The sequence below is a fragment of the Mugil cephalus genome, chromosome 13 (genome assembly GCF_022458985.1).
Source record: "Mugil cephalus isolate CIBA_MC_2020 chromosome 13, CIBA_Mcephalus_1.1, whole genome shotgun sequence".
Taxonomy (NCBI): domain Eukaryota; kingdom Metazoa; phylum Chordata; class Actinopteri; order Mugiliformes; family Mugilidae; genus Mugil; species Mugil cephalus.
In genome coordinates, this window is record NC_061782.1 from 21,838,707 (window position 1) to 21,862,747 (window position 24,041).

General features: G+C 40.0%; 1 protein-coding gene across 2 annotated transcripts in view; it reads right to left on the bottom strand.

Annotated features, from left to right (window-relative positions):
• The window catches only part of LOC125018359 (contactin-associated protein-like 4), a 64,271-nt gene that overhangs the window by 15,947 nt on the left and 24,283 nt on the right, over positions 1–24,041 (bottom strand). For both annotated transcript variants that reach the window (XM_047602173.1, XM_047602172.1), the window contains exons 5-17: positions 19,678–19,881; positions 12,430–12,605; positions 12,192–12,341; positions 10,348–10,615; positions 9,721–9,870; positions 9,446–9,617; positions 6,863–6,969; positions 5,242–5,361; positions 4,804–5,004; positions 4,009–4,171; positions 3,365–3,492; positions 3,068–3,238; positions 981–1,199 (exon numbers count right to left, since the gene is read on the bottom strand). In XM_047602173.1, the coding sequence (XP_047458129.1) occupies positions 981–1,199; positions 3,068–3,238; positions 3,365–3,492; positions 4,009–4,171; positions 4,804–5,004; positions 5,242–5,361; positions 6,863–6,969; positions 9,446–9,617; positions 9,721–9,870; positions 10,348–10,615; positions 12,192–12,341; positions 12,430–12,605; positions 19,678–19,881 (2,229 nt within the window). The remainder of the gene's footprint in view (positions 1–980; positions 1,200–3,067; positions 3,239–3,364; positions 3,493–4,008; positions 4,172–4,803; positions 5,005–5,241; positions 5,362–6,862; positions 6,970–9,445; positions 9,618–9,720; positions 9,871–10,347; positions 10,616–12,191; positions 12,342–12,429; positions 12,606–19,677; positions 19,882–24,041) is intronic.

Below are 24,041 nucleotides of genomic sequence, written 5' to 3' on the forward strand. Positions count from 1 at the left end.
AGAAAACCCAGAGCTACTTATAGCAACGAAGACAGTCATGGAAGCAATAAGCACTTTTGGACCAGATAATCTTATCACATTTCAGAGCAAGAACTATTGTAAGTGTCTTTTTATTTGCTCCACCTAAACCAGGACCAGTGATTGGGCCACTGATCAAAATATATCATATATATATGTGTGTGTGTGTGTGTGTGTGTAAGATTTAAGACTTAAAACATAAAATAATTTGAATAAAAATGAGCCTGTGGAAAAAAAGTGTACAAACTGAATGATTTCTATTAGACAGGTCCGAAATACGTTGGTTAGCATAAATAATTCCTGTGGCATCTAGATTGTAATGTGTGCCTGGCCACAAACACTTTGAAAACCCCAAACCTAAACAACCACAGAAGTGATATTGCTATTACGCTACTTCAGCCGTGTGAATACAGACAGAAATGATAATGATATCACTGCTCAGTTGTGTGTCTTTGCAAACCAGTCAAGGCCTATTTTATCTATATTGCTGTGGACTGATAAAATAAAACTAGTTAAGACTTTGATGGTGTCACATTGAGACTGAAGTTTGACCTTTTGATTACCATATCTGAATGAGTTCAAGTTCCAAATTTTGGATTCCAGAAACAGCCAGAAACCAGAAATTCTGGTAAGATGTTCTTGAGACATCGTGTTAAAAAATAAATAAAATGAATGTATGAATGTTGTCAGCACAGATGGCATAAAAAAAAAAGTTCTCGGATAAGCCTCCCAGTGGGTTGTTATCGTCAGCGAGTCTCCAGAACTGTCTGGATAGAAAACACCACATGTTACTGAAAACTGAATGAAGGAAACTCTGAACTGTATGAGAAAAAAAAACTTGGCTGAATATATTATTTTGTCTTTCTTGAGATCATAGAAAGACATCTTTATACCGCAGCAAATATGTGCAGCAGTTTTCATCACAGGAGCGCACACACATGCACACACATACACCTACCAACCTATAAATAACTGGCTGTTCAGCTGCAGGTGGATGTGCCCATCAGCAGGAGCCTCCTGTGTGGCAGCGGGGAGCTCATCGAGGCGAAGTGATGCCTCTTTAACGTTACGCTCGGCTTGAACGCGATGCCACCTGTTGTCATTCAGTGGGAAACCAGCCTTCACGTGAACCTCCAACGGGCCGTTACCCACATCAAAGGAGAAGAGGACCTCAGTGGAGGCTGTGGGAGGGAGGGAAGAAAATCAAGACTTGTTGTACATACTCAGGAAAGTCACATTCAACCACAACCACAACCACACACAGGCAGTAAATCCCTGTCACATTTACATGATTAAACTTTTGCAGCTGTTGTTCGTGTCAGCCGCTTATTCTTGATCACGTTTAGCACTCTCCAGTTAAATGTCTGACAACGTTGCCCAGTTTTGAGAAAGTATAGACAACGAAGCACATGTTCTTGTTTGAAACATGCAGTACATTGTGTACTTTTGTCATTAACCGGTAAAGTACAAAAGGCCCTTATTCCGGTTATACCCTCTCTGTTCGTTTGTCACCCCTGTTACTAAAGGCAAGAATCCCTCTGAAGTCCTTCCTCCCTTTAAGAGTTTTCCCATCTGTGGAGGGAAGAAGATGAAGAGTTCTTTTGTTGTGGGAGTACAGAAGTAGCTGGCTCACAGGCTCTACTGGAAGTGAAGCAATGTATCAATAAAGTGATGCAAACATAAAGGAACATAAAGCAACCAGTTACTCCTTGACATCTAAACTGCTCAATTGTAGTCGTGACAACCAGCTGATAAAGCACTGGCACAGAAGAAACGAAAAGATCCTATATGCCTTTTACACACATGGAAAGGCACGCTAACAAACCTCCGGGGGTTTGTTGCCCTACGTAGGAGAAAGTGTTGCTCATTCACCCCTCCCTCAAACAAAGTACAAAGTTGTTTCCACTGCAACAAGGGTGCAAAGATCAGCTATGTTGAATTAATGATTTATGGATGCAAAATAGTCTTGCAAAAAACATTTTATGATCCCCAAATAAAACTAAAGCAGTAGGCGGCGTTCACAAACGCATTTTCTAATCTGAAATCGGAAAAAAATGCGACACCTTCCTAAATAAACAGAACCCAGCTCATGTGAATTTCCAGCTTCAAGTTCATCAGTCTAATTACACTTGCTTTTTCTATGGTAAATTACTGTAGAGTTTCAAAATAGAAAAGGAACTCCTAATCCATATTTATTTGATAGTTGCCGCAGATTTATTTACAGTGATCTTGATTTGTGGACTGGAGAAGGCATTTGTGGCCAACAAACTGACATATTGTGTTTAAAAAAAAATCTCAAGTAATTTCTCTCAATATGGTAATTTCTTTGTAATCTGGTGAACTGAATTTCTGACCGTTCTGACATGTGCACACATGCAGAATAAAAGAGCTGGGGAAGGGACAGAGTGGTGATTAATTCTGTCCTTGTGTTGTTACAAACGGAAACCCAAAGTCTGACTGAAACTGAAACAGCAACTAAATAAGGTAAAGGTCTGAGTAAAGACAATACGGAATACAATACAATACAATACAATATCATAAGGAGAAACTCTACTCTTGCCTGTACATTTTGACCTATTCTTATCATAAATATCAAAATAGTGAACTTAAAATATACCAACAGTGAGTCAAGAGGTCCCGCAGTTACATGTTTCTGTTTACCAGCTTGACTAGTTTTCAAAAACACAAGAAAATATACACCACTTTACCAAAAGCTGTTGTTGTAAAATACAGCTACACTAGCACGATCTATAAAGCACACTACATGATACAGAGAGTTATATACTGTGGTGGTTATGAAAGAAATGTGCAGCAGTGACCTAAAACAACAACACTGTATCGATTTCCCAGGGAAGAAGAATTAAATGGCATTGCTGCTTGTTGGGTGTATATTTTTAGGTTTGTGTGGGACTGAGGCAGAGCTCCACACAGGACCATCACCTCCGACTGAGTTCAGTCCTCATGAAACTTTGACCCCCTTCCCGCTCAGGTTGTAGTCACATCTAAGGGAAGTCTGGATTAGAAAGTATACGTGAGAGGTTTGACTCACAGCTGAGTTCAATCCGAATGAAGTCTTTGATGCCCAAGTTTTCCAGGAAGACACCAGAGGATGAGGAAGTTTTAAAGAGGAAAGAGATGTCTGCGCTCAGCTCTCCGTGAAATGTGGGGAAGTGGAGGTATGATGTCTCCTTATCAAAGAAGGCAGCATTCCAGGCATTTCCTGCAAAGTTCATGAGAATGAATAATCGCGGTTCAGCTAATACCCTGATACAGTTCTGACATGACACATGCATTTTGTCTCTAAATCATGTGTTAGGTGACACTCAGGACCCTGGATTGGACTTACTGTCTCCATGGCAATGGAGGGGTCCCACCCTGTAGACACTTTCTGAGCCAGGCCTTTGTACATCACCCAGTACCAGAGATCTGACAGGGAGTGTCTCCTTATGGCTCAACATGCCTGAGTCATTAGCCCTTTTACACAGGGTAAAAAACAGGACAGAAAGAAAGAAAGAAATGAGAAGAAAATAGGAAGCAGAGTTTGGAGATGAGATCAGTACTTGGAGAGAAAACAGGACAGAACGAATGAACAAGTTGTTCCAAAACTGTTGTGACTCATCTGAGAAAGGACATGGGCCTCCTGAGTGTGTCCTGTGGTGTCTGGTAACAGGACGTTAGTGGTTGAGGGGAGGGGGCATCTGTGGATCATCCCACAGATGCTTCATCAGTTTGGGATCTATTGAATTTAGAGGCCAGATCAACACCTTGTGCTGTTTTTTTGAGTTCTGTGTGTGTGTCAGGCTGCATCCTGCTGGGGGTGTCTGCTGCCATCAAGGAGTGTCATTGCTATGGGGTGGGGGTGGCTGGTCTGGTCTAGGTGGGTGCCACATGTCTAAGTAACATTGTATTTCCACAAGATGGTCAATGTTATTTACTCCTCCTGTCAGTGGTTTTTATCTTGTGGCCGATCGGAGTAAGTAAATACTCTACCATTCAGCACGGTCTGCGTCACAGTTGCAGAGATGTCTGGGGTCCACACAGTTCCCCTGCAGACTGCAGGCACACTGTTGACTGCCTGGTGGAGCACCACCCCAGTAAGTCTGCACTTGGCCAACACCTGGGCCTCCAACCCACCAGCTGAGCGGAGAGCCCTCTGAAACGCACAGACTTTCAGTCATTTCAGCCAGGAAGCCCAGATCAGATATTTTCCCATTAATTTCAGAATTACATACAAACAGTATATGTTTGTGGAGTAATTCTCTGGAACAATCAGAAAGAACATAACACAGACGACCTGGTAAAACAGACATCAGCATATCTGACTAAATGAATACAATATGAACAAAAGAAAAACACAAATTGTCAAATCTGAAAAGGTTGGGCAGATGATCGTTAGGTATGCAGCCAGCTGGCAATGTGGTGAGGAGAGAGCTAGTGGAAGAATGACTGACTTAATTATGAAGATCATTAACTGGGTGAAAGAAACTGAAGTCTGGATACAAAGTTTAACTATAAATCTTCTCTCATTCTTGGCTTTCTGCACATCATGCTGGGGAGACCAGCTTTGTGTCATTACATGACAACTTGTTATCACATTATCACATGATAACGTGATGACTTACTATCATGTTATAATGTGCTAACAAATTTCATGATAACTTGCAGACACATATCATGGCCTGTTGCCACAGAAGCTGGAGTCCACATCCCCATGAGATCACCTTATCTAGCAATGAGTTTCTGTAGTTCTTCTATGTGGTGTTAGAGAATGCCAAAAAGCCTCACCTGGCGTGTTGAGGAGGCGTGACTTCCTGCAGTGGTAGGCAAGCTCCTGTTCGCAGTGCTCTGATTGGCTGATGATTGCCGCCAGCTGCTCCTCATCCGATGCATACTCAAAGTGAGCAGAATGCTGATTCCTGCCCTGTGATGCTCGGACTCTGGTCAGCTCGCTGTTGTTGTGTTGGATCACAGTCCACGTGTTGTCCTCTGGTGGAGGGAAAGAAGAAAGGAGGGGAAGAAAAGAAAGAGCATGCATTTTTAATTTTTAATTTTTGCTTGTGTGTGTGAGAAATTCAACTTTGAGGAGCCTTACTCAGCGGGACTGTCAGAAATAGAAGAAGGATGAAAGGGAGAGAGGGAGAGACTGGACACTAGGGTGCCTGCATGAGGTGTTTTGATGTGTGTGTGTGTGTGTGTGTGTGTGTGTGTGTGTGTGTGAGCTACCTGTCATATTACAGTAAATTAGCTGTGGCTTGATGGGCCCGCTGCCGTCCACGTCTACGTAATAGTACCCCGATGTGTTGCCTTTGTGTTTGTATGCCTCACAGGACTGCTCGTATATTGCTGAGGAGAGAGACATCATCATCATCACCATCATCATCACCATCATCATCATCATCATCATCATCATCATGTTTATTTTGTGTCCTTTCAACTGAGAGTCATTTGCTTTAGTGTCGTTTTTTCATCATTTGGGGCTGACCTTGACTGTGCTTCGACTCACGTCTTGTGTTCACATTGTGAAGTGAATGAAGAGAATCTGTTATACTTGGTATATGCAGGGCAAAAGCTACTTGACTGACTGAAGCTGAGTGGCTCGTGTTGGTTTTATCAAATGTTGGACATGTTTACTTTGCTTGTTTTTAATTTAATCCATGCCACACATTATTTATTGCTGCACTGAATTTTCTATTTTCCGTTTTTTATCATATATACTACTTCACATCTCAACCCTTACTGGATACTTCTGTCTCATTACTGCCGCTGCAGCCACCACTCATACTCACTGGCATGTTGCCTGACGTTACACACAATCCTCTGCCCGCCTTTGTGTATTTCGTCTCTTGCTCTTTTAATGTGCTGCTCTTCACCCTCCTAATTGCCCCTTGGGGATAAATAAAGTTTTTCTGATTCTGTAGACCCGACACAGAAGCATCAATTTACTCCAAAAGCACTCTCCTTCAGTAGATTTAAAGAAAAACAAAGATAAACCAAAGGAATGGGTATAATAAATACCTAAATTATGGTTTCTTTCTCTGGACAAAGCCCTTCTAAACCGGTTTCCCCAACTACTAATGTACAACTAGCTCTCAGCAATAAAACTGTGTTTCAGAAACAAACTACTCCTCAACCTAATGTTCTTTTTTTATTTTTTTTATTCTATTTAAGGACTCTGACTTAAGGGATGTTGTTCAGTCCGTGCTGGGATCTGGGATCATCAAAAATGGTAAATGTAAACAGATCTATTATTCTAGCTAAAACCTAAATTGCAAACGAAACAAAAACACACTGTGGATCACATCTCCATCCGTCCTCTAAGAGCTGAGCTGCGTGTAAAATTCTGTGAAACTCCACATCTGGTGAAACAGGAAAAACTTCCATTATCTGATTTTTTCAGTCATTAGTTACATGTGTGATTACAGCCAGGAAAACATTTCAGCTTTGACACTTCCGACCTGAAGGCTGAGTGCTCAAGTGCTGTAGAAACGTGTCAGCTGTAATTTTTAGGTTCAGCAGATGATTGCCAGAGAAGCACATTTTGGGTCTTTATGGCAAAATGCTACATTTGTGCAGAGCATTTTGCAAAAATTCACATCCTTACATTCTGGTAAAAAAAAAGAAAAAAAAAATGGCTGAAAGTGATTGGGACTTTTTTACAGTCAAGTCATGTAACATTCTCACTTCACAGTGCTTGCACAGTCATGTGACCTCTGCAAAAAGGTATGATCTCAGCTTGACCTTCTGACACATACGCTTACAGGACATATGTGAACAACACACACACAGACACACACAGTGCATGTTTGTGAGCACTGAACCACAAACCAATGTGTCAGGTCCTTACAGCTGTGACAAGTGGCCCCACTGTAGCCAGTGTTGGAACAGTTACAGTGGAAAGTGGTCCATGACTGACTGCAGCTTCCTCCGTGTTCACAGTGACTGGGAGAACACCTAAGAAAGACAACCAACAATGTTCATTTGCATCTTCCTCAATGACTCTTCTTCAGCTTTTTGCATGCAATGCCGCAAGATGAACTTCTTAGTGAGATATTCATAGTGTGGCTACACCCAGTTTGGTGGTGAGGGCATGCAAATATTCTACAGAGTATAGAAAAGGAACACATTTCTAAAACAATACTGGCATGTTGTAGACATAATGAGTTAAATTTAGAGTTAAAATTATACACATAAAACAAACAAGGTAAGGTTAGGGAGAGGTTTTCCATGATGATTAAATTAGGGTTAGAAATAACCCCCCGATCGTCTGTATCTTATATGCTATACAGTACATTGTGATGTTAAGGCTCAAAGGAATTGAACAAAAGTTAAAAATCGTCAATCGTCAGTCAAAAATAGGATGTCACAGTCGCCTTGAACTTTGACCAGCACATTGCCATTCGCTTGAGTTTAAGTTAACATTCGAGATAAATCTGAAGAAATTCCCTTAGGGGATTCTAAAGGTGGGAGCCAAAGCTTCCTGAGACCCTTCACTCTTAGTTCCTCTGCTGTCAAGATCATCTCTGGTCTCCACGTTCCATCCATTCAACCCTTCGCTTTGACTCCTCTCATGCCTCAGCCACTCATTTCTGGAATCCCCTCCATTAATAAACTTAGTTGGATCTGTTAAGCCATGAAGTGAAATACATTCTGCTGCAATTGCTTTTTATGTGTCCTTTAATCATCTGGATTACAGTAATATATGGCACAATACCATAGGCAGCACAACGGTTAGTTAGAGTGTGAACTTAAGACTTTTTAATCCATTTGTCTACATGGAGCAAATCAGAAGTGCTGGTTCTTTCTTTCTTTCTTTCTTTCTTTCTTTCTTTCTTTCTTTCTTTCTTTCTTTCTTTCTTTCTTTCTAGCTGTGGTGAATATGTGTAGTCATGTGTGTGTGAGTTCTTTGCTCTCATAAACACAGAAAGAAGAAATCTTCTTGTCATCTGATTCGTGCGACATTTACTCATACAGGTGAATTTGTTGTTTATCAGCGCGTCTCTGGGAACTGCTGGTAATTTTTTCCCCCCTAGCAGTGGCATTCACAACATCGCAGAGAAGAAAGACAAGAAAATCAGGACGTTAGAAACGTTACAAACGAAAAATTTGAAGGAGATACGGGAGAGAAGCCAGTTAAGATGCCGATAAGCAGAATTAGAGGCACATGAGGGACTGAAGAAAGGGAAGGAGGAATTGAGTCAGAAAGGAGATGAAGGTGCTCAGCCGCAAATGGGTAAACATGTGGAAATGAGGTCAGCGAATCGTGACTGCATTGAGTATTCTGTATTTTAATCTTTTAGTCAGAATGAAATTCTGGCCTGTCACATGGTGAAGTTTGGAATTTACCAACAATGTCTTTGCATTCACTAGAAGTGAGTTAGAATGGAGAGAGGCATAGTCATTTATATCTGCTACATTTTTTTTTATCCCCCGGCAAACCCCTGATGCCTTTCTTAAAAACAAAGTCAAGACATGGTTATTTTGGGGTATTTTCGGTATACCTGTATCACTCAACCACCTCTCATTTCAGGAAAGTGCTCTGTGGGTTGGAGGTGAGGGGTTGTAAATCAATTTTTCAAGTTGACATTTTATTGAAACATAAGCTGCTCTGTGGATAATATGTATGCCATTTACCAGTGGACTCTAATGATTTGGAAAAAGGTCCAATGTCATGTTCTGAGAGCAATGTGCTATTGCTCACACACCGCACAACATTAAACTCACACAGTGGAGCTTGGCTTGACATTTTCGGCAATACGGAAAGAGAATAGAGGTGTATTAGAGGCCACGCTTTCTCCAGTATTTGACGATAGGGAAATGTCTGGAATGGTGATTCTGTCAGGGGGTAATAATGGATTTTCCACCTACAATATGAGCCTCTTAGCCCCTAAGCACGTATGCATATATGGCTATGAAATCCTTATAAAATGCTATATTGGCTATCAAATCCAAGGCACCCAGAGAAATGATGACTGGCAGCAATCAGCAGAAACAGGCACGGACAATATTTCACTCTGATCTCTACTGAACACTAAATGTGTGTGAGTGTGTCCTGGATAGTTTGTTTTCCCCGAGAACGGTCCATACAGACACGGGGTAATCTGAAGGAAAGGACGCTTCACTAAAAGGACACTAAAAGGACAAAAAATGAAGAGATTTCCTAGCAAGGAAACACTTTGTGAGACACTGAAACTGAAACACCTTTTCGGATGCTTAATAACACAACACTATTTCACAGGAAAGCAGTCAAAGAGCCATCAGAGGGAGAGTAACAACAAATAAAGAGCACAACGAAAGCACACATTTTAAGATTGTTGTTCCCTGTTTTCTGACAGCTTGCTAATATAAACACCTTATTCTGTCATAGCGGCTAATTAAGTCAATGACTTTATATAAACGTTACAAATCAGATGGTGTTTTCATGCCTGACCTGTCGATGATGCCGCACATATCGATCTGCAGGTGACTGTGGTTTCCCATCAGCCTCTGCTGAACCTTGATCAAGTCCACCAGCTGGCCGTCCACCGTTAGCAGGCGCATGCAGCCCTGGAAAGCTTTGAAGGGGTTCGTGCACTCGTGGCCGTCCCTGTCAGCAGGGCAGCCTGCACAGGGGAGAAAAGCATCAGTTCAAACCCAGAAGAAACCCTCCACCCTGCATGTCTGCCTTCACAGATTAGCACCACCAAAGACCTTCCAGTCACTCACCACCAAAAAAGAGTCGACCTCCCGTGGTGATAAGAAACGAGGGGCTGGCGTGAGCAGTGGCTCCTTCGTCTCCGTCCACTGTGACGGTCAGACGTCCTCGTGCTGAGATCAGATCTACAGAGTGCCACTGACCGTCATTCAGAGCTGAACCTGAGAACACAGATACACAAAACATATGTATGTGATTTGCCGCAGCTGGTGATGGACACATTTCTGCGCTGCCTAAATGGGCTGTGAATCTGAGTTGTCAAAGCTGTTGCGGGTCAATAAGAGAAGGTAATTGTGACAGAGAAATGTCTGGAGGGAAATTCACTGTGACTGCTTTCCTTTTAACACAGAGGTCAGGATTCAGGCTCAGCTACAAATAAAGTGCTACTGGAGCTGGTAATAATTCAATATACTGTACAAAGACTTTCTATCAAGATGACAGATGGAAACAGACTACTTTAGAAATAGATCCACCAGTTGATGGGTCTTCTGTGTGGGTTCTTGATACTGATGTGACTCTGAATATGCAAGATACTCCTCTTTATGCTGGGTTGCATGTCTAAGGCAAATACAAGTGAGTTACAAGTCAGTTCCTGCTTTGATGCATCTGTGCTTTGAACATCCAACATTCAGACTGACCTGTGCTGAGTTCGAGTGCTGCTCTGCCAGGTTTGAGGATCTGTACATGCAGTCTGGCTTTGCTCAGGTATAGCCAAAGTGCGCCTCCTTGCTTTGGGAGATCAAAGGTCAGCAGCAGGCCCGCTTTGTTCCATGTCCGAAACTGAAGCCCCACTGACATGCCCACTGATGACGGATCTGTCCCTCCTGGCAACCACAGGAAGCTCTGGGGGCCAGTGAACGTCATGGCAACAAAAACGGGTTCAACGCATGAAAAGGTCAAATCGCCCTGAGACAGGTGAAGGAGAGCAGCGGGGAAAAGACATGGAGGGAGAAAAATTATTACAGAAAGCATGAAGCATGTGAGAGCAGCAGGGTTGAGAGGCAGACAAGGAAAGAGGGAGAAAGATTGCGGCCAAGGAACTGGGGGCATTTCTGTAGGCTTATAGTCTGATAAGTGGTAAGTGCAGTAAACCAGCCCACGTTCCCCTTTTGGGAATACTGGGTTTCTATTTTCAGTTGAGCATGCAGCACGCAGACACTTGATCAAATTCAAATCCCTTTGCGGGGTAGTTAAAGCAATGTCCAGATAACTGAAGCACCTGCACACACAGACACAAACACACAGGAAGAGGTACAGTATGTGCCAACATTTCCAGTTAAGGGAAGTAAATGAGGGGACATACTTCTCATGGTTTACATTTTTAATGAGTGTCCTTTAATTGTAGCCTTTAAAGGTTCTGAGGTATATTTTGTTTATGTAACTTCACATTTTGTCTTTTATTATCATTATTATCATTTTATCTTGGTAAATTTAGATACTGTACTGCTGCAGATGATTTCCAATAAAACAAAGTTAGAATGTCTAGAAACAAATTAAAGACTTGTCGGTTGCATGTAATGAAAGCATGGATTCCCCAGACACCACCAGCTGATAATCACTATTATTAGCAGTTAGTTGACAATAAGTGACTTTGCATTACAGAAAAACAGACTGAGAAACAATAACCATCTTCTGCATCTCAACCAGCGAGCTTCCTCCCGGTCTGCCAATCATTCTTCAGTACAAAGCATCACTGAGTACAACACTGGTACCAGTAACAATGAGTTAAAAATATATTCCACTGTATTCAGTTGTAAGAAGTCCAAGTAGTTATATGCAGAGCTAGCTTGAAATATACACCTTAACCATTTACACCATGTCCTCCTTCCCCCCACCTCATCCACCATCCTGACTAAGAAGTAATTGAGCTGCCAACTCTTTTTGCAAAAATCCTGAGTGTCCCTGCCTTTTGTTCATTTTTCTGTATGTGGCCCTTGGTGGAAAAAAAGAAAAAAGAAAGCTGATTAGCTTTCAAAATACATGTTGGACATATTTACAAGTCATGATAGACAAGATAAAGAAAATGTTTGCCGTGTGCTATTAAATTAATAACTGACATCTCACACATTCACCAGTGTAAGTAAAATGAAACGTTTATGTCATCACTGACACCCAGAAGCCAAGAACATACCCACGTCTTCATTTGTTTGCCCCTGCTATCTAAGATTGTTTGTTCAGACATCGAATCCCATGAGAACATGACTGGCTTTAAAAGTTCTTCACGTCAACTCTGGAGTAGTAAGAGTTTTTTGTTACTTTACAACAGAGCATGAATACTTTAAACATGTAGTAGCTTAGTTTTATAATGGTATTTTTGCCTATTTTTATTTATTATGTTGGCTGTTTGTTCTGTGTTTTCTGTGCATCTTGTACTTTTTGATGACATTTTGAAGACTTTTAGTCATAACTGTAGTATTTCTACGCTGAGGCATTGGAGCATAAACAAACAAACTTTTCAGAAGCACAAGGTGATGCAGTTTACCTTCACAGTAACCCGCTGGTCTCGATGTTTAGCGAGGTCTACCAGGTTCATGCCATTGTAAACAAGGTTTTCCAAACAGCCGTGAAAATTTCGATTCGATCCGAATGACATCTGAGAGCCAAGGTCTGCTTGCAATGCTCCTACGCTCATCTGTATGGAAAACAGGTCCAAAAAGTTTCTACATGAAACATTAACGTTACGTGTGAAGGTGTCAGTGTGCTCTTCACAAAGTCCCCACCTGATCATGATCCCAGTGGGTGAAGTTTGGTGGAATCTGCACCCACAGTGTGCTTTTATCCACGGTGAAGTTGAGGTGATCGCTGTGGTGCTCCACTGCAACATGGTGCCAGTGTTGGTCGTCCAACAGGCTGCCCAGAGACACAAGGTGCTGACTCCCAGGAGACAAACTCCTGCCTGGGGTGTGGGAGGTAAAGGAAGAGTGTGATGTGATGGTAAAGTGGGTGAAGAGAATCTGAGTACAGTCATGTTACAGTTTTCCTCTGGGGATGATCTCACAGAAACATGAGTCTAGAGTTGAGACAGAACCAAAAAGGCAGACGACAACACATACAATGAGGCTAAATGGGGTAGGAAATGAGGTTGGCAGGCATAAATAAATGACAGAGGAAATGCTGCTGGTTGTCTCCCCGAAGTGCCAGCAGAGTGAAGAGTTTCTGCAGACAGACAGAGCTGAAGCTAAATGCACTCACTCATTAAATATAAATTAGATATTGTTTGAAAGGAGGCTACTTTATCTGCATGGGGAGAAGACGATAGAAAATCAGAGAATGAGAAAGGGAGACAGACCCAGACTAAGTTAAATGTGTTCATTAATCAATCTTCATTGATCTGTCAGACAGACACTTGGCAGGACAGGGGGAGAGACCAGAGGTAAAGAGTGAGGAGAGAGTGATGTATACTTAATCATCATTGATCAGAAGACTGATGTTGCACGATGCCAAAGAGTGAGGACAAAACAGGGAAATGGAGGCAATGTGTGTTCAAGCAGTGACAACATTGTCTCCTTAAAAAGGTTGTGTTTTTTAAAACTGCTGGGTCCAAGCACTGTCTTCTTCTGCTGGTGTTTGTGTGTGTTTTTCTTTCTTTCTTTTTTTTGTTCTTTGAGTGCTTTCAAAACTGGGGGGATGTTGTGACTGGTCTATCTCTCACTTGGTATGTTTACAGGGACACTGGATTCCTGCTAATGATCAGAATAACAGTCCATGTTTGCCTCATGTGTTGTAAACCCCAAGTGAAGTGGGAAGGTTCCAGGAAGGACAAAATCATGGAAGCAGGAAAACAAAAAACCCATTTAAGAAGATGAATGAAGCTAGAAACAATGCGAGTAGCAACACTGAAAACGTGGGTCCATCTCAGCCCATCTTGTTCTGCGCAATGAATTCAGTTTGTCCATTATGTTGTAGAAAGAAGCATTCTTTTTTGTGTGTGTGTTTCTGTTACATCTTTGGCAGCTTTGTCACTCTACAGCAGGCAGAACCACTTTGCGCATGTCAAAAAAGTAGATTTTTTGAGGCATGTATACACATACTGTATATCTTATCACACCATTTTAGAAATATTCAATCAAAATCAGTCAAAGTTTTATTTATGAAGCCTGTTACAATAACCAAAGGATACCCAAAGTGCTTTACAACAAAGCCACAAAACAACACATGAAATCAATACATGGAAAACATAAAAACAGTACACAAAAACACAATTGGAAAGTGCTACAGTGGTGTGTTAAAACCTTCCAGAAGTACGAAAAATGGAAAAGATAAGAATAATAAAATACAACTAAAGACAAGACTGCCCTAGTCAGAATTAAACGCCAGTCTGAAAATGTAGGTCTTCAGCTTCAGTTTAAAAATTCATCTGTATTAGCCCAGCATTTGGCCTTTTCAGAGTATCGCATGCAAAAAAAAAATTCAACTCTTCAGGTGTTGTGGCTGTGGTTGGTGTGATTCTAATGAGCTTCAGTGTAGCAGATCTGGAAATGATGTTCATTCTGTAAGTCCCTTTCAGTTTCACAGTTTGTGTGAAGTTCCCCTTTTCAGTATTCGATGTAGCCTTCCTTTTTTTTTCTTTGTAAAGGAAACAGTTTTTAAGATTCAAGAAGATGATAAAAGTCCCTCAGTGCCTTTTTACTTTTTGCAGTGCAGCTGCTTGAATTAGATGATTCCAGACAGCTACCCGAGGCAGCATCACCTAATAATGTGGTGTCTGCGTCTGCATCGGGACTCTGAATCTAATTTTGTTGAAACACCCTGACGGGTCTTATCAGATGACAGACTGCTGTAATTGTTTCAGTATCTTTTATTTCATTCAGCTTAAATGACTGAGACAGCAAGCACAATCAGTCAACACAAGCGTAAAGTAACGCACACCTTCTGAACCTGCTCGTGACAAGCTGCACAAGGATTTTCTGACATACTTGAGAAGTTTAAAAGATGAAATGAAACTGCTAGATTTATATGCAATGCATGTTTGCTTTCTTCCTATTGTTGATCTATTTTGGGGTGGATAAGCAATACATGCTAAAAATGAAGCTTTTGTACGCATGGCTTTATCCTTATTTCATTTTAAGATTTCAAATTCAGAGAACATAAGCAACATTTCTAGACACATTCACAATAACTGCAGAACAATTCAAAACCCATCCACAAATAATCAGTCTGTCAATGTGAGACAAACAGCTCACTGGAATGAGTCAGCTGTAGCCTGTGGTGTGGCCTTTGTGTAAATGTGTAGAATGAAATACGTGTTCATGCAAATCAGTGTCAGCAAAGCAGTTGTGTTCTTTAGGAAACTGCAGTGTGAGTGCTCCATATGTATATTGTCGTAAATAATTTATACACAGCAGGCTATTTTTTCAATGTTATAAGAAAAAAAGCCCTAACTGCCTTTCTGATACCTCCTCTTTTATTCTCTTTGCCCAACAAAGGCTTGACCAGAAGGCACAAGGCTCAGTGATCACTGACGCCGGCGTATTTAATTTCACAAAACATTCCGGTGCCAGAAAGAGAACCGGGCTTAATTATGAGCCAGTGAGCCTCAGAACTAGAACCTGACATGTTGATGAATGTATAGCAGCGATGAAACAGGCTGCTTTTGGAGAGAGCACATACATTTTAATAAGCCGGTGCATTTATTCGAGCAGTTTGGACGGCTCCAGGCAAGCAGAGGGGAACTTAAGAGTCTGTTGCTGAAAGGTTCTTAGAGTAAATGGATGAACATAACGGGTTACTATGATGGGGCGGGGGGGCAGACTCCCACAGACTAATGCAAATAGTCAGTAAAACCTTTGAAACTTTTTAAGGCTTTAACAGATAAAATGGTTGAACATAACTGCTCCTGAGATGCTGCACCGTGCTTGGATCACTCTCTATATACTGTATACTGCAACAGATACATTCAAGAAAAACATGCATGCTTTAGTTATAGGTGCTGTTAAAAAATAAAATACAATGGCCTTTCTTCTCTCGGTTTAGATAAATTATATTGCCATTTATCAATGTCAGCACCAAAAACCTTGGACCTGCATAGTCGGTAAGTTCAGTGCTTGACAAGTTTAACTGTGCATTGCAGATGGGAAGATGCAGTATGATCATTCTGCAAGTGGAACAGCAGAATCCTTTATTATGTACTTTGTTGTCTTCAGTCACTGCCCAGTTCAGTTGGAATCACTGGAAGTACTATTCCAATCCAAAGTATGCTTCTGATCTGATATGGTCCAAAAACCTGGACATGTTCCTGATGTGACCTTTTGATCAATGTTGCATTGGTAGGTAAGTTGTGTGGACTTGGGACTGGACAGTTAAGTACACAAGTTCAAAGTTTGCTCACTTGGTATTGATAAACTAGTTTGAAGGGACCCTCATTTCTTTCACAAGGCGGCTGCGATTTAAGCTCCTGAGGCCCGGCGTCCTCATATGAAGACATTATGTGTTCATTTAGACCTGTTGTCCTCATAATGAGACACTTTTGTCTGCCACGTATTGGTAACAAAGGGTCAATACGCTTGTTTCTTTATTCTTATTAACTTTTACAGTTTGATATGAGGTAACATTTAACAAATTCACAAGGACATGTTTGAGGACATTGGGATTTCAACTTTCCCAATTCTGCTTTTGCATTAAAATATACTGTTTTATAGTTTGGTGCATATTGGTGACCTAAATTGTAATATACAGTGAAATAATCCCTGTGTCCACATCATTTTTTTCTTCCAGAAGCTACTTCCAGTTCAAGGATGAGACTTATTTTTTATACTTCTTAGGTACTACTAATCCCAAATACCTAAAGTTTTTAATCGTATTTTAAAGAAATGAGGATGCACTCCAAACAAATGCTTGGGGAGGTTAACCAAAGTGTTTCTTCCTCATGGTTACTTGTGGTCTTTTGCCTTCAAATGGGGCTGTATTTATTGAGAGTGAGTTACCAAAAAAGTCCATATTTTTCACAAGTGGACATTTTTGATTAAGTCTGACATTTACATATGCTTCACAGGATGTGCATTTCACGATGTGAAATTTGTAAATTCTACCACTTGAATGTCAGGCATTTTGTATACAGGACTTGCCATGTTGTAAACAGAAGATCGCTTACTGGGGAGCTTGTTACCATCTGATGTGCTGAGCAAGGCTCAGTTAACTTTTACTTCTGCACACACTTTGTCAGCCACCATTTGTTAGATTTGTAAGAGCACGGGTGCCACTGCTGTAGCTGGTGTAAGGGGCATAGTTTATTTCTGTTGTTGTATTTTGTGGATAAGAAGAATGTTGGGCATGTTAGATCTTTTTTGGTTTTATTACTTTCATTGATTCACCAGCAACCATTCCTGCCTTTTTTCCCTTCTTTTCAGTTTTATCTGCCTCCTAAGTTCCATTGTTTATGTGCTAAACAATAAATAACAACTTAACAAATACAGGAGGTCTCTTTACCCTATCTGAACTGGGACACAGCATCATTTGCTCCAAGGCTGTTCCTTGACCCACCTCTTGGTCATCACAAGACTTTGGATAATGTTCAAAGAGAATCTGTTCATTAAATTTGAACTTTGCTCATTGTTTCATGAAGTCATTTGGCATCTGTGTGACAGAGCTGAATGAATGAATTCAGTTCTTAAATGCTCTCAAATCCATCCGTGTGCAGAAAGAAGTTACAGGTTTAGAAAAAAACAAACAAAACAAAAATAACAAAAAATAGAATAACAGAAAAATAACAAACAAATCTGCTTCTGGCTACAACTCAGAAACAAATCACTCAGTCATAGGTTTCTTCACAGCTTGAGAAACCTCTGACCAAGTCTAATTTCTGTGTAGCTGCTAAGATGAAAGAGATGCTGCTACACAATTAACTTTGTTGACACTGCTCTGTGATGGTTGCAGTTTTGTAATTTCTATGAATAATGCATTAAGTCCAAGATTCAGATTTACTATATTTGAATGTGAAAAGGGAAAAATAAGAACTCATCTGGCTCAGTTCATAAACTTCATATGTTCTTAAAAAAATCAAACAAACAAAAAAAATACATAATAATGTGAGTATTTGTTTTGAAGAAGCGCTGTTAGATGCTTCTGCATCTTCCTTCAGAGTTTTTTATGCCATACAGCCAGGAAGTTGAATTTGTGTACAGATGAAAACCCTCTGACATTTAAGCTGACCAAAATAACACTTTGTTATGACATCTGGCAACTCCATAAGGAGATGGTTTGAAGAAGGTATGAAAGGAAATGCGTGCTTTTCAAAATAAAACGTAAGCCAGGAGGCAAGCAGAGAATTTGAATGGCCCTCTTTCAGCAAAGAAGGCAGAAGAAAGTAGGAGCAGAGGGCAAAAAACACAGTCAAAAGAATAAATGGAGGTGTAGGGGAAATAAGTTATTAAACAATTAAGTGTAATAACTGCACTCTTTGAAAGGGGGCACTACCCACAGATTTAGAATACACTGTGAGAATTAATCAATCAATATTGGATCAATGTAAATAATTAGTAATTAATCAATCTCATCATGTCTGAGGCGTCAGGGATCATCTGTTTCCAGCTCACAAGGACCAGAACAGAACAAGAACAAAAAATGAGAACTGAGGCTGACCAGCCTCTGGTTATCACTTCTCCAGGGTGTTTGTTAGGACACTGGTCTTCGGGCCATTCGATGATTTACATATCAGTGCTTTCATGAGAGAGTATTAACTAACGGTTGGACTTCTCACAATGTTAAATTCAGACGTGGGATGAGAGACGGACATGAAATCAAACACTTTCAATGAATGAAACATCATTTTGGCATGAAAACACGTTATCAGAAACATTCATTAATTTCTACTACTTTCCTCAATATCCTAATTCATATAAGTAAATAATAATATAAAGAAGAAGGAAAGGTAGATCATATCTGGGCTAGGCTAACCAGTCTTGCTTTGTATAATATAGCTATATATAGAGTATTAAAACGCTATAACAAGTAATTCTTGTTAAAATTACATTCCAAAGACATTTCTTTAACTAGCCTCTGGATGGCAGTATGGCTCCATGGTAGAGACTTATGATTAAAAATACTTTCATCTAATTTCGCCAAATTTCGAGTTTTAAAAACCAACAAAACTGTGAATTGACACAAATCACAAGCTGAGTATAGATTAAACATTGTAATTTTGGTTACAAGTGTACATTTAGTAGTTTGTAGTTCTAGTCAGGGAGAGATCCTTCAGTTCTTAATTTATTTACGATCTTTATCTCTAGGTGGTCCAGGCGCTGCAAAGTCTGGTTGTTCTTATCTCTGGTGCCTGTTGGTGAAAAGTATTAAATCCTTGTTCGTTGGCACGTGAATGTGCTTAAAAGCTTGTTTTATGGCTTTGTTTTATGGTCTCAGAAATCTGCAAAGGAAACAACAACAGTCCTGTCCATCATGGACTGTCTGACGAAGTAACACCTCCTAGTGGGTCAGGGAAGGAATAAAATGTTGTCCTACAGATGCATGACTAAAATTATGGAAAGGAAGAAAGAAAATTCTATAAAAAAAATAGTCCAGAGGTGAGCTTAGCAAAGCAGAATAAAAACCATCTCCCTACAATTACATACAGTAAGCTAGTGAGGCCTGTAAAATTGCTCCTGGCCTCCGCCAAAGACATGCTCGTTAGGTTGACTGGTGACTCTAAATTGACCATAGGTGTGCGTGTGAGTGCGAATGGTTGTTTGTGTCTTTGTTAGCCCTGCAATAGGCTGGTGACCTGTCCAGGGTGTACCCCTACTCTTGCCCGATGCCAGCTGGGATAGGCTCAAGCAACCCCTGCGACCCTAGTGAGGATTAAGCGGTACGGAAGATGAGATGAGAGGATGGATGTGAAAGTGAACAGGCCAAGGTTGGAAAACAATTCAATTTCATAACGTCAGTGACGAAATAACTTCACATATTCGTGTTTTACTGTTGTTCACTACGGTGATAAAATCCGTTTTTATTGCGTTTAATCGCGGCTTGGTCCTTACCTTTTCTGAACAACAACAGGAGATTTCCTTTCTCTAGCCGCAGGGTGAGGCTGTGCTCGCTCTGTCCCTGTGCGTGAAGTAGAGTCCCAGAGTTCCTCAGGGTTTTAAATGACAGGGAGATGCTTCCACTGGATATCTGCCTCGACCTGGGACCCAGTCTGTAGAGAAGGCTGCTGTGGCCATTGAAGCTCACCACGTCTGAGACTGAAAAACCACAGAAGCACGCATTACTCAGATGAAGGACACACTTGAAAGTGAAAAACGTCTATGCCTAGATTTGATATTTTGAAGTTAAAAGATAAAAGCTTTGTGAAAGGTCAGTTATTGACAGAACGCTAACACTTTCTATGAAGGTTATACTTATAATGCCCTATGAATGCACTCATAATGTTTTATAAGATATCTATAAAGCATTATAATGGTCATTATTACCATCTACACATATTCACAAGTCGTCATAACCAACTTCATGATGCATTATGACAACTGGTTATGAATGATTATAATTTTAATCTGAATAGTGCATTATAAATATGTCAATATCTGCCTAGTCACTTGTTAATGTTATGATGCATCATAACTACTTTGCTTTGCTAAATGTGTATAGTGATGCATATTGAGTTTTGACTTTTCCTATAGTGCTTTATATCTGTAGTTATAAGTATATGTATTAAAGTTATAATAATGTATACATCTCCCTACAGCACACAGTTATAAACAGCTATGCAATATCATCAAGTGCCAATTGTCAGCGCTAAGTAAAGTGACAAGAATATGACACTATTATTAACATATATAAGTTACTATGAGTAATTAAAAGGTGCAATGAACTAAGTCCTGAGTCTGGCATCTTTACCCCATATGCACAGTGTTAATATCATAGGTGTTATTTGTCAGCTTTAGGTAAATTAGTGCAAATGAGGTGTTGTGGATATAAGACTATTATAAACAAATATGAGGCACAATTAAATGAGAGCCTGGACAGTAAAGACAAAAGGAATGCATTTAGTTCACTTTATTTTCATTTAAACCAACACACATAATCAGAATGATTATCAACGCTCTGAGCACATTACACAAACACATGAAACACATGAAACAGGCCACAAAAGTGGCACGGCGTGGTCCTAGAGATGTGGCTCTTAAAAGTGCCTTTGGGTTGGTGAGGTGATTCACGGTCAGAGGTCAGGACAGAGGCAAATCTTTAGTGCTCTAGCTGGGTTTGCTTTTTTATGCAGAAATGTTTGATTGAAAACACATAAGCAGATCACGTTTTTTTGTTTAAAGCAGCCTAATGAGACATTGTGTTACAGCATATCGTGCAGGCACCGCAGATTACCCGCAGGTGGCTTAAGCTAGCTACACGAAAGTTACCAGACACGGCTATTTTTAACTCACAAATTAGATCGTTTTCATTATCTTGCGTTTAATGATTGAAACCATTCAAAACCATTGCATTAATATATAAACGATGTGCTTCATGTAAGCAAAGTAAGACATTAGCTCACAAAACACTAGTAGGACAGAGAGACAACCTACCTGTCCTGGAGAGGACTCAGCGGAGAAAGGAAAGAAAAGCCGCTTTACGATTAGTAGATACAGTCAATGCTTTACGACAGTGGGAGGAGCTGGGGACGGAGGTGGGTGGGTGGGGTCTGAGGTCAGGGGTCATGGACTAAAGAATGACATTTCTACAATAATAATAATATAAATAAAAACGATATTAAAATAATATCTGATGGCATTCAATAAACGCGGACATTTCTAGCGACCCTTTATAAAGAAGCGGTGTCACGGTGGATGTGAAACTGTCATGAAAATGTATCTATTGTTTGGTGCCTGCCGATTTTTCTCAAATTTTCATGCCGCTCAAAACGAATTTCAAACTGATGTATTTCAATTGGAAGTTATTTCGTGAGGACGACTGTCAATGTGACACTGCGCAATGAAGAGGTTTGATTTTATTTCATTTAGACTAGATTTGTAATGGTCTTATTTCGGTTTTTAATGTAACGTCAATTTTGCTGCAGGATTCGCTACTTTGAGATTCGAAAAAAAAAATTAATGGTTATTTGTTATATCGGTCTCTTATACAGGATCGCTAGAAATGTCCGCCTTTATTGAATGCCGTCAGATATTATTTTAATATCGTTTTTATTTATATTATTATTATTGTAGAAATGTCAGTCTTTAGTCCATGACCCCTGACCTCAGACCCCACCCACCTCCGTCCCCAGCTCCTCCCACTATCGTAAAGCATTGACTCTATCGGAAAGCGGCTTTTCTTTCCTTTCTCCGCTGAGTCCTCTCCAGGACAGGTAGGTTGTCTGTCTGTCCTGCTAATGTTTTGTGAGCTAATGTCTTACTTTGCTTACATGAAGCACATCGTTTACATATTAAAGCAATGATTTCGAATGGTTTCAATTATTAAACGCAAGAATATGAAAACGATCTAATTTGTAAATTAAAACTAGCCGTGTCTGGTAACTTTCGTGTAGCTAGCTTAAGCCATCTACGGGTAATCTGCGGTGCCTGCACGATATGCGGTAACACAATGTCTCATTAGGCTGCTTTAAACAAAAAAACGTGATCTGCTTATGTGTTTTCATTCAAACCTTTCTGCATAAAAACAAACCCAGGTAGAGCACTAAAGATTTTCCCCTGTTCTTCTTGTAGTTGCTGTCAAACCATCTCCTGACCTCTGACCCTGAATCACCTCACCAACCCAAAGGCACTTTTAAGAGCCACATCTCTAGGACCACGCCGTGCCACTTTTGTGGCCTGTTTCATGTGTTTGTTTAATTTGCTCAGAACATTGATAATCATTCTGATTATGTGTGTTGGTTTAAATGAAAATAAAGTGAACTAAATGCATTCCTTTTGTCTTTACTGTCCAGGCTCTCATTTCATTGTGCCTCATATTTGTTTATAATAGTCTTATATCCACAACACCTCATTTGCACTAATTTACCTAAAGCTGACAAATAATACCTATGATATTAACATTGTGCATATGGGGTAAAGATGCCAGACTCAGGACTTAGTTCATTGCACCTTTTAATTACTCATAGTAACTTATGTCTGTTAACAATAGTGTCATATTCTTGTCACTTTACTTAGCGCTGACAAATAGCACTTATGATATTGCATAGCTGTTCATAAATGTGTGCTGTAGAGAGATGTATACATTATTATAACTTTATTACATATACTTATAACTACAGATATAAAGCACTATAGGCGAAGTCAAAACTCATTATGCATCACTATGCACATTTAGCAAAGCAAAGTAGTTATGATGCATCATAACATTAACAAGTGACTAGGCAGATATTGACATATTTATAATGCACTATTCAGATTAAAATTATAATCATTCATAACCAGTTGTCATAATGCATCATGAAGTTGGTTATAACGACTTGTGAATATGTATAGATGGTAATAATGACCATTACAATGCTTTATAGACACCTTATAAAACATTATGAGTGCATTCATAGGGCATTATAAATACAACCTTCATAGAAAGTGTTACCGACAGGACTTATAAAAGATCATCATCAGAAAAATTATCCATAAAATGATATATACATACACTTACCACCCAGATCAGATCAGACACCCCCACCCCATAGCAATGACACTCTTTGATGGTAGCAGACATCCCCAGCAGGATGCAGCCTCAAAAGACTATCAACTCATTAAAACATGAAGAACAGCACAAGATGTTGACCTGGCCTCCAAATTCTCTAGATCTCAAATTGATCAAGTATCTGTGGGATGATTTACAGAGACCCCTCCCCTCAACCCCCCTCTAACAATATTCTGTTGCCAGACACCACAGGACACCCTCAGAAGACCCATTCTGTGTTATGGAGATGCTAAAACCAGTCATCAGTCATTCAAGGAGTGAAAAAATGTTTCACCAAAGTCACTCACAATCAAGGCTGTTTCTTCTTAAATGTGTGTATGTGTGATTTGTTTATTTAGTTTTACCTGTAATTAGTCTTAAAGAGTTACTTTAAACATGACACGTAATGTAAACCCTATGCATATCTAGACATAAAATTATATTTAATTCTATTTTGATATTAATTTAATTTGTCTCCATTGCAATTTACGGCTGTGTTTCAAGAATGACCAAATATGCCTATGTTATGGTCCGATCATAATGTAAATACAGGTTTTCTAAAAGAGAGTGAGTGATGAAACATAAGTAAAATGTAAAATGGGAAGCTAGCATTTTGGCTGATGTCTGACGGAAGATGGGTTAATAACCGTGGAGCACCTTTCATGTCACTTTAAAGAAAATTATACGCTAAGATTCTCTCTCTTGGTGGTGGTGCTGACGCAAGCGGTGT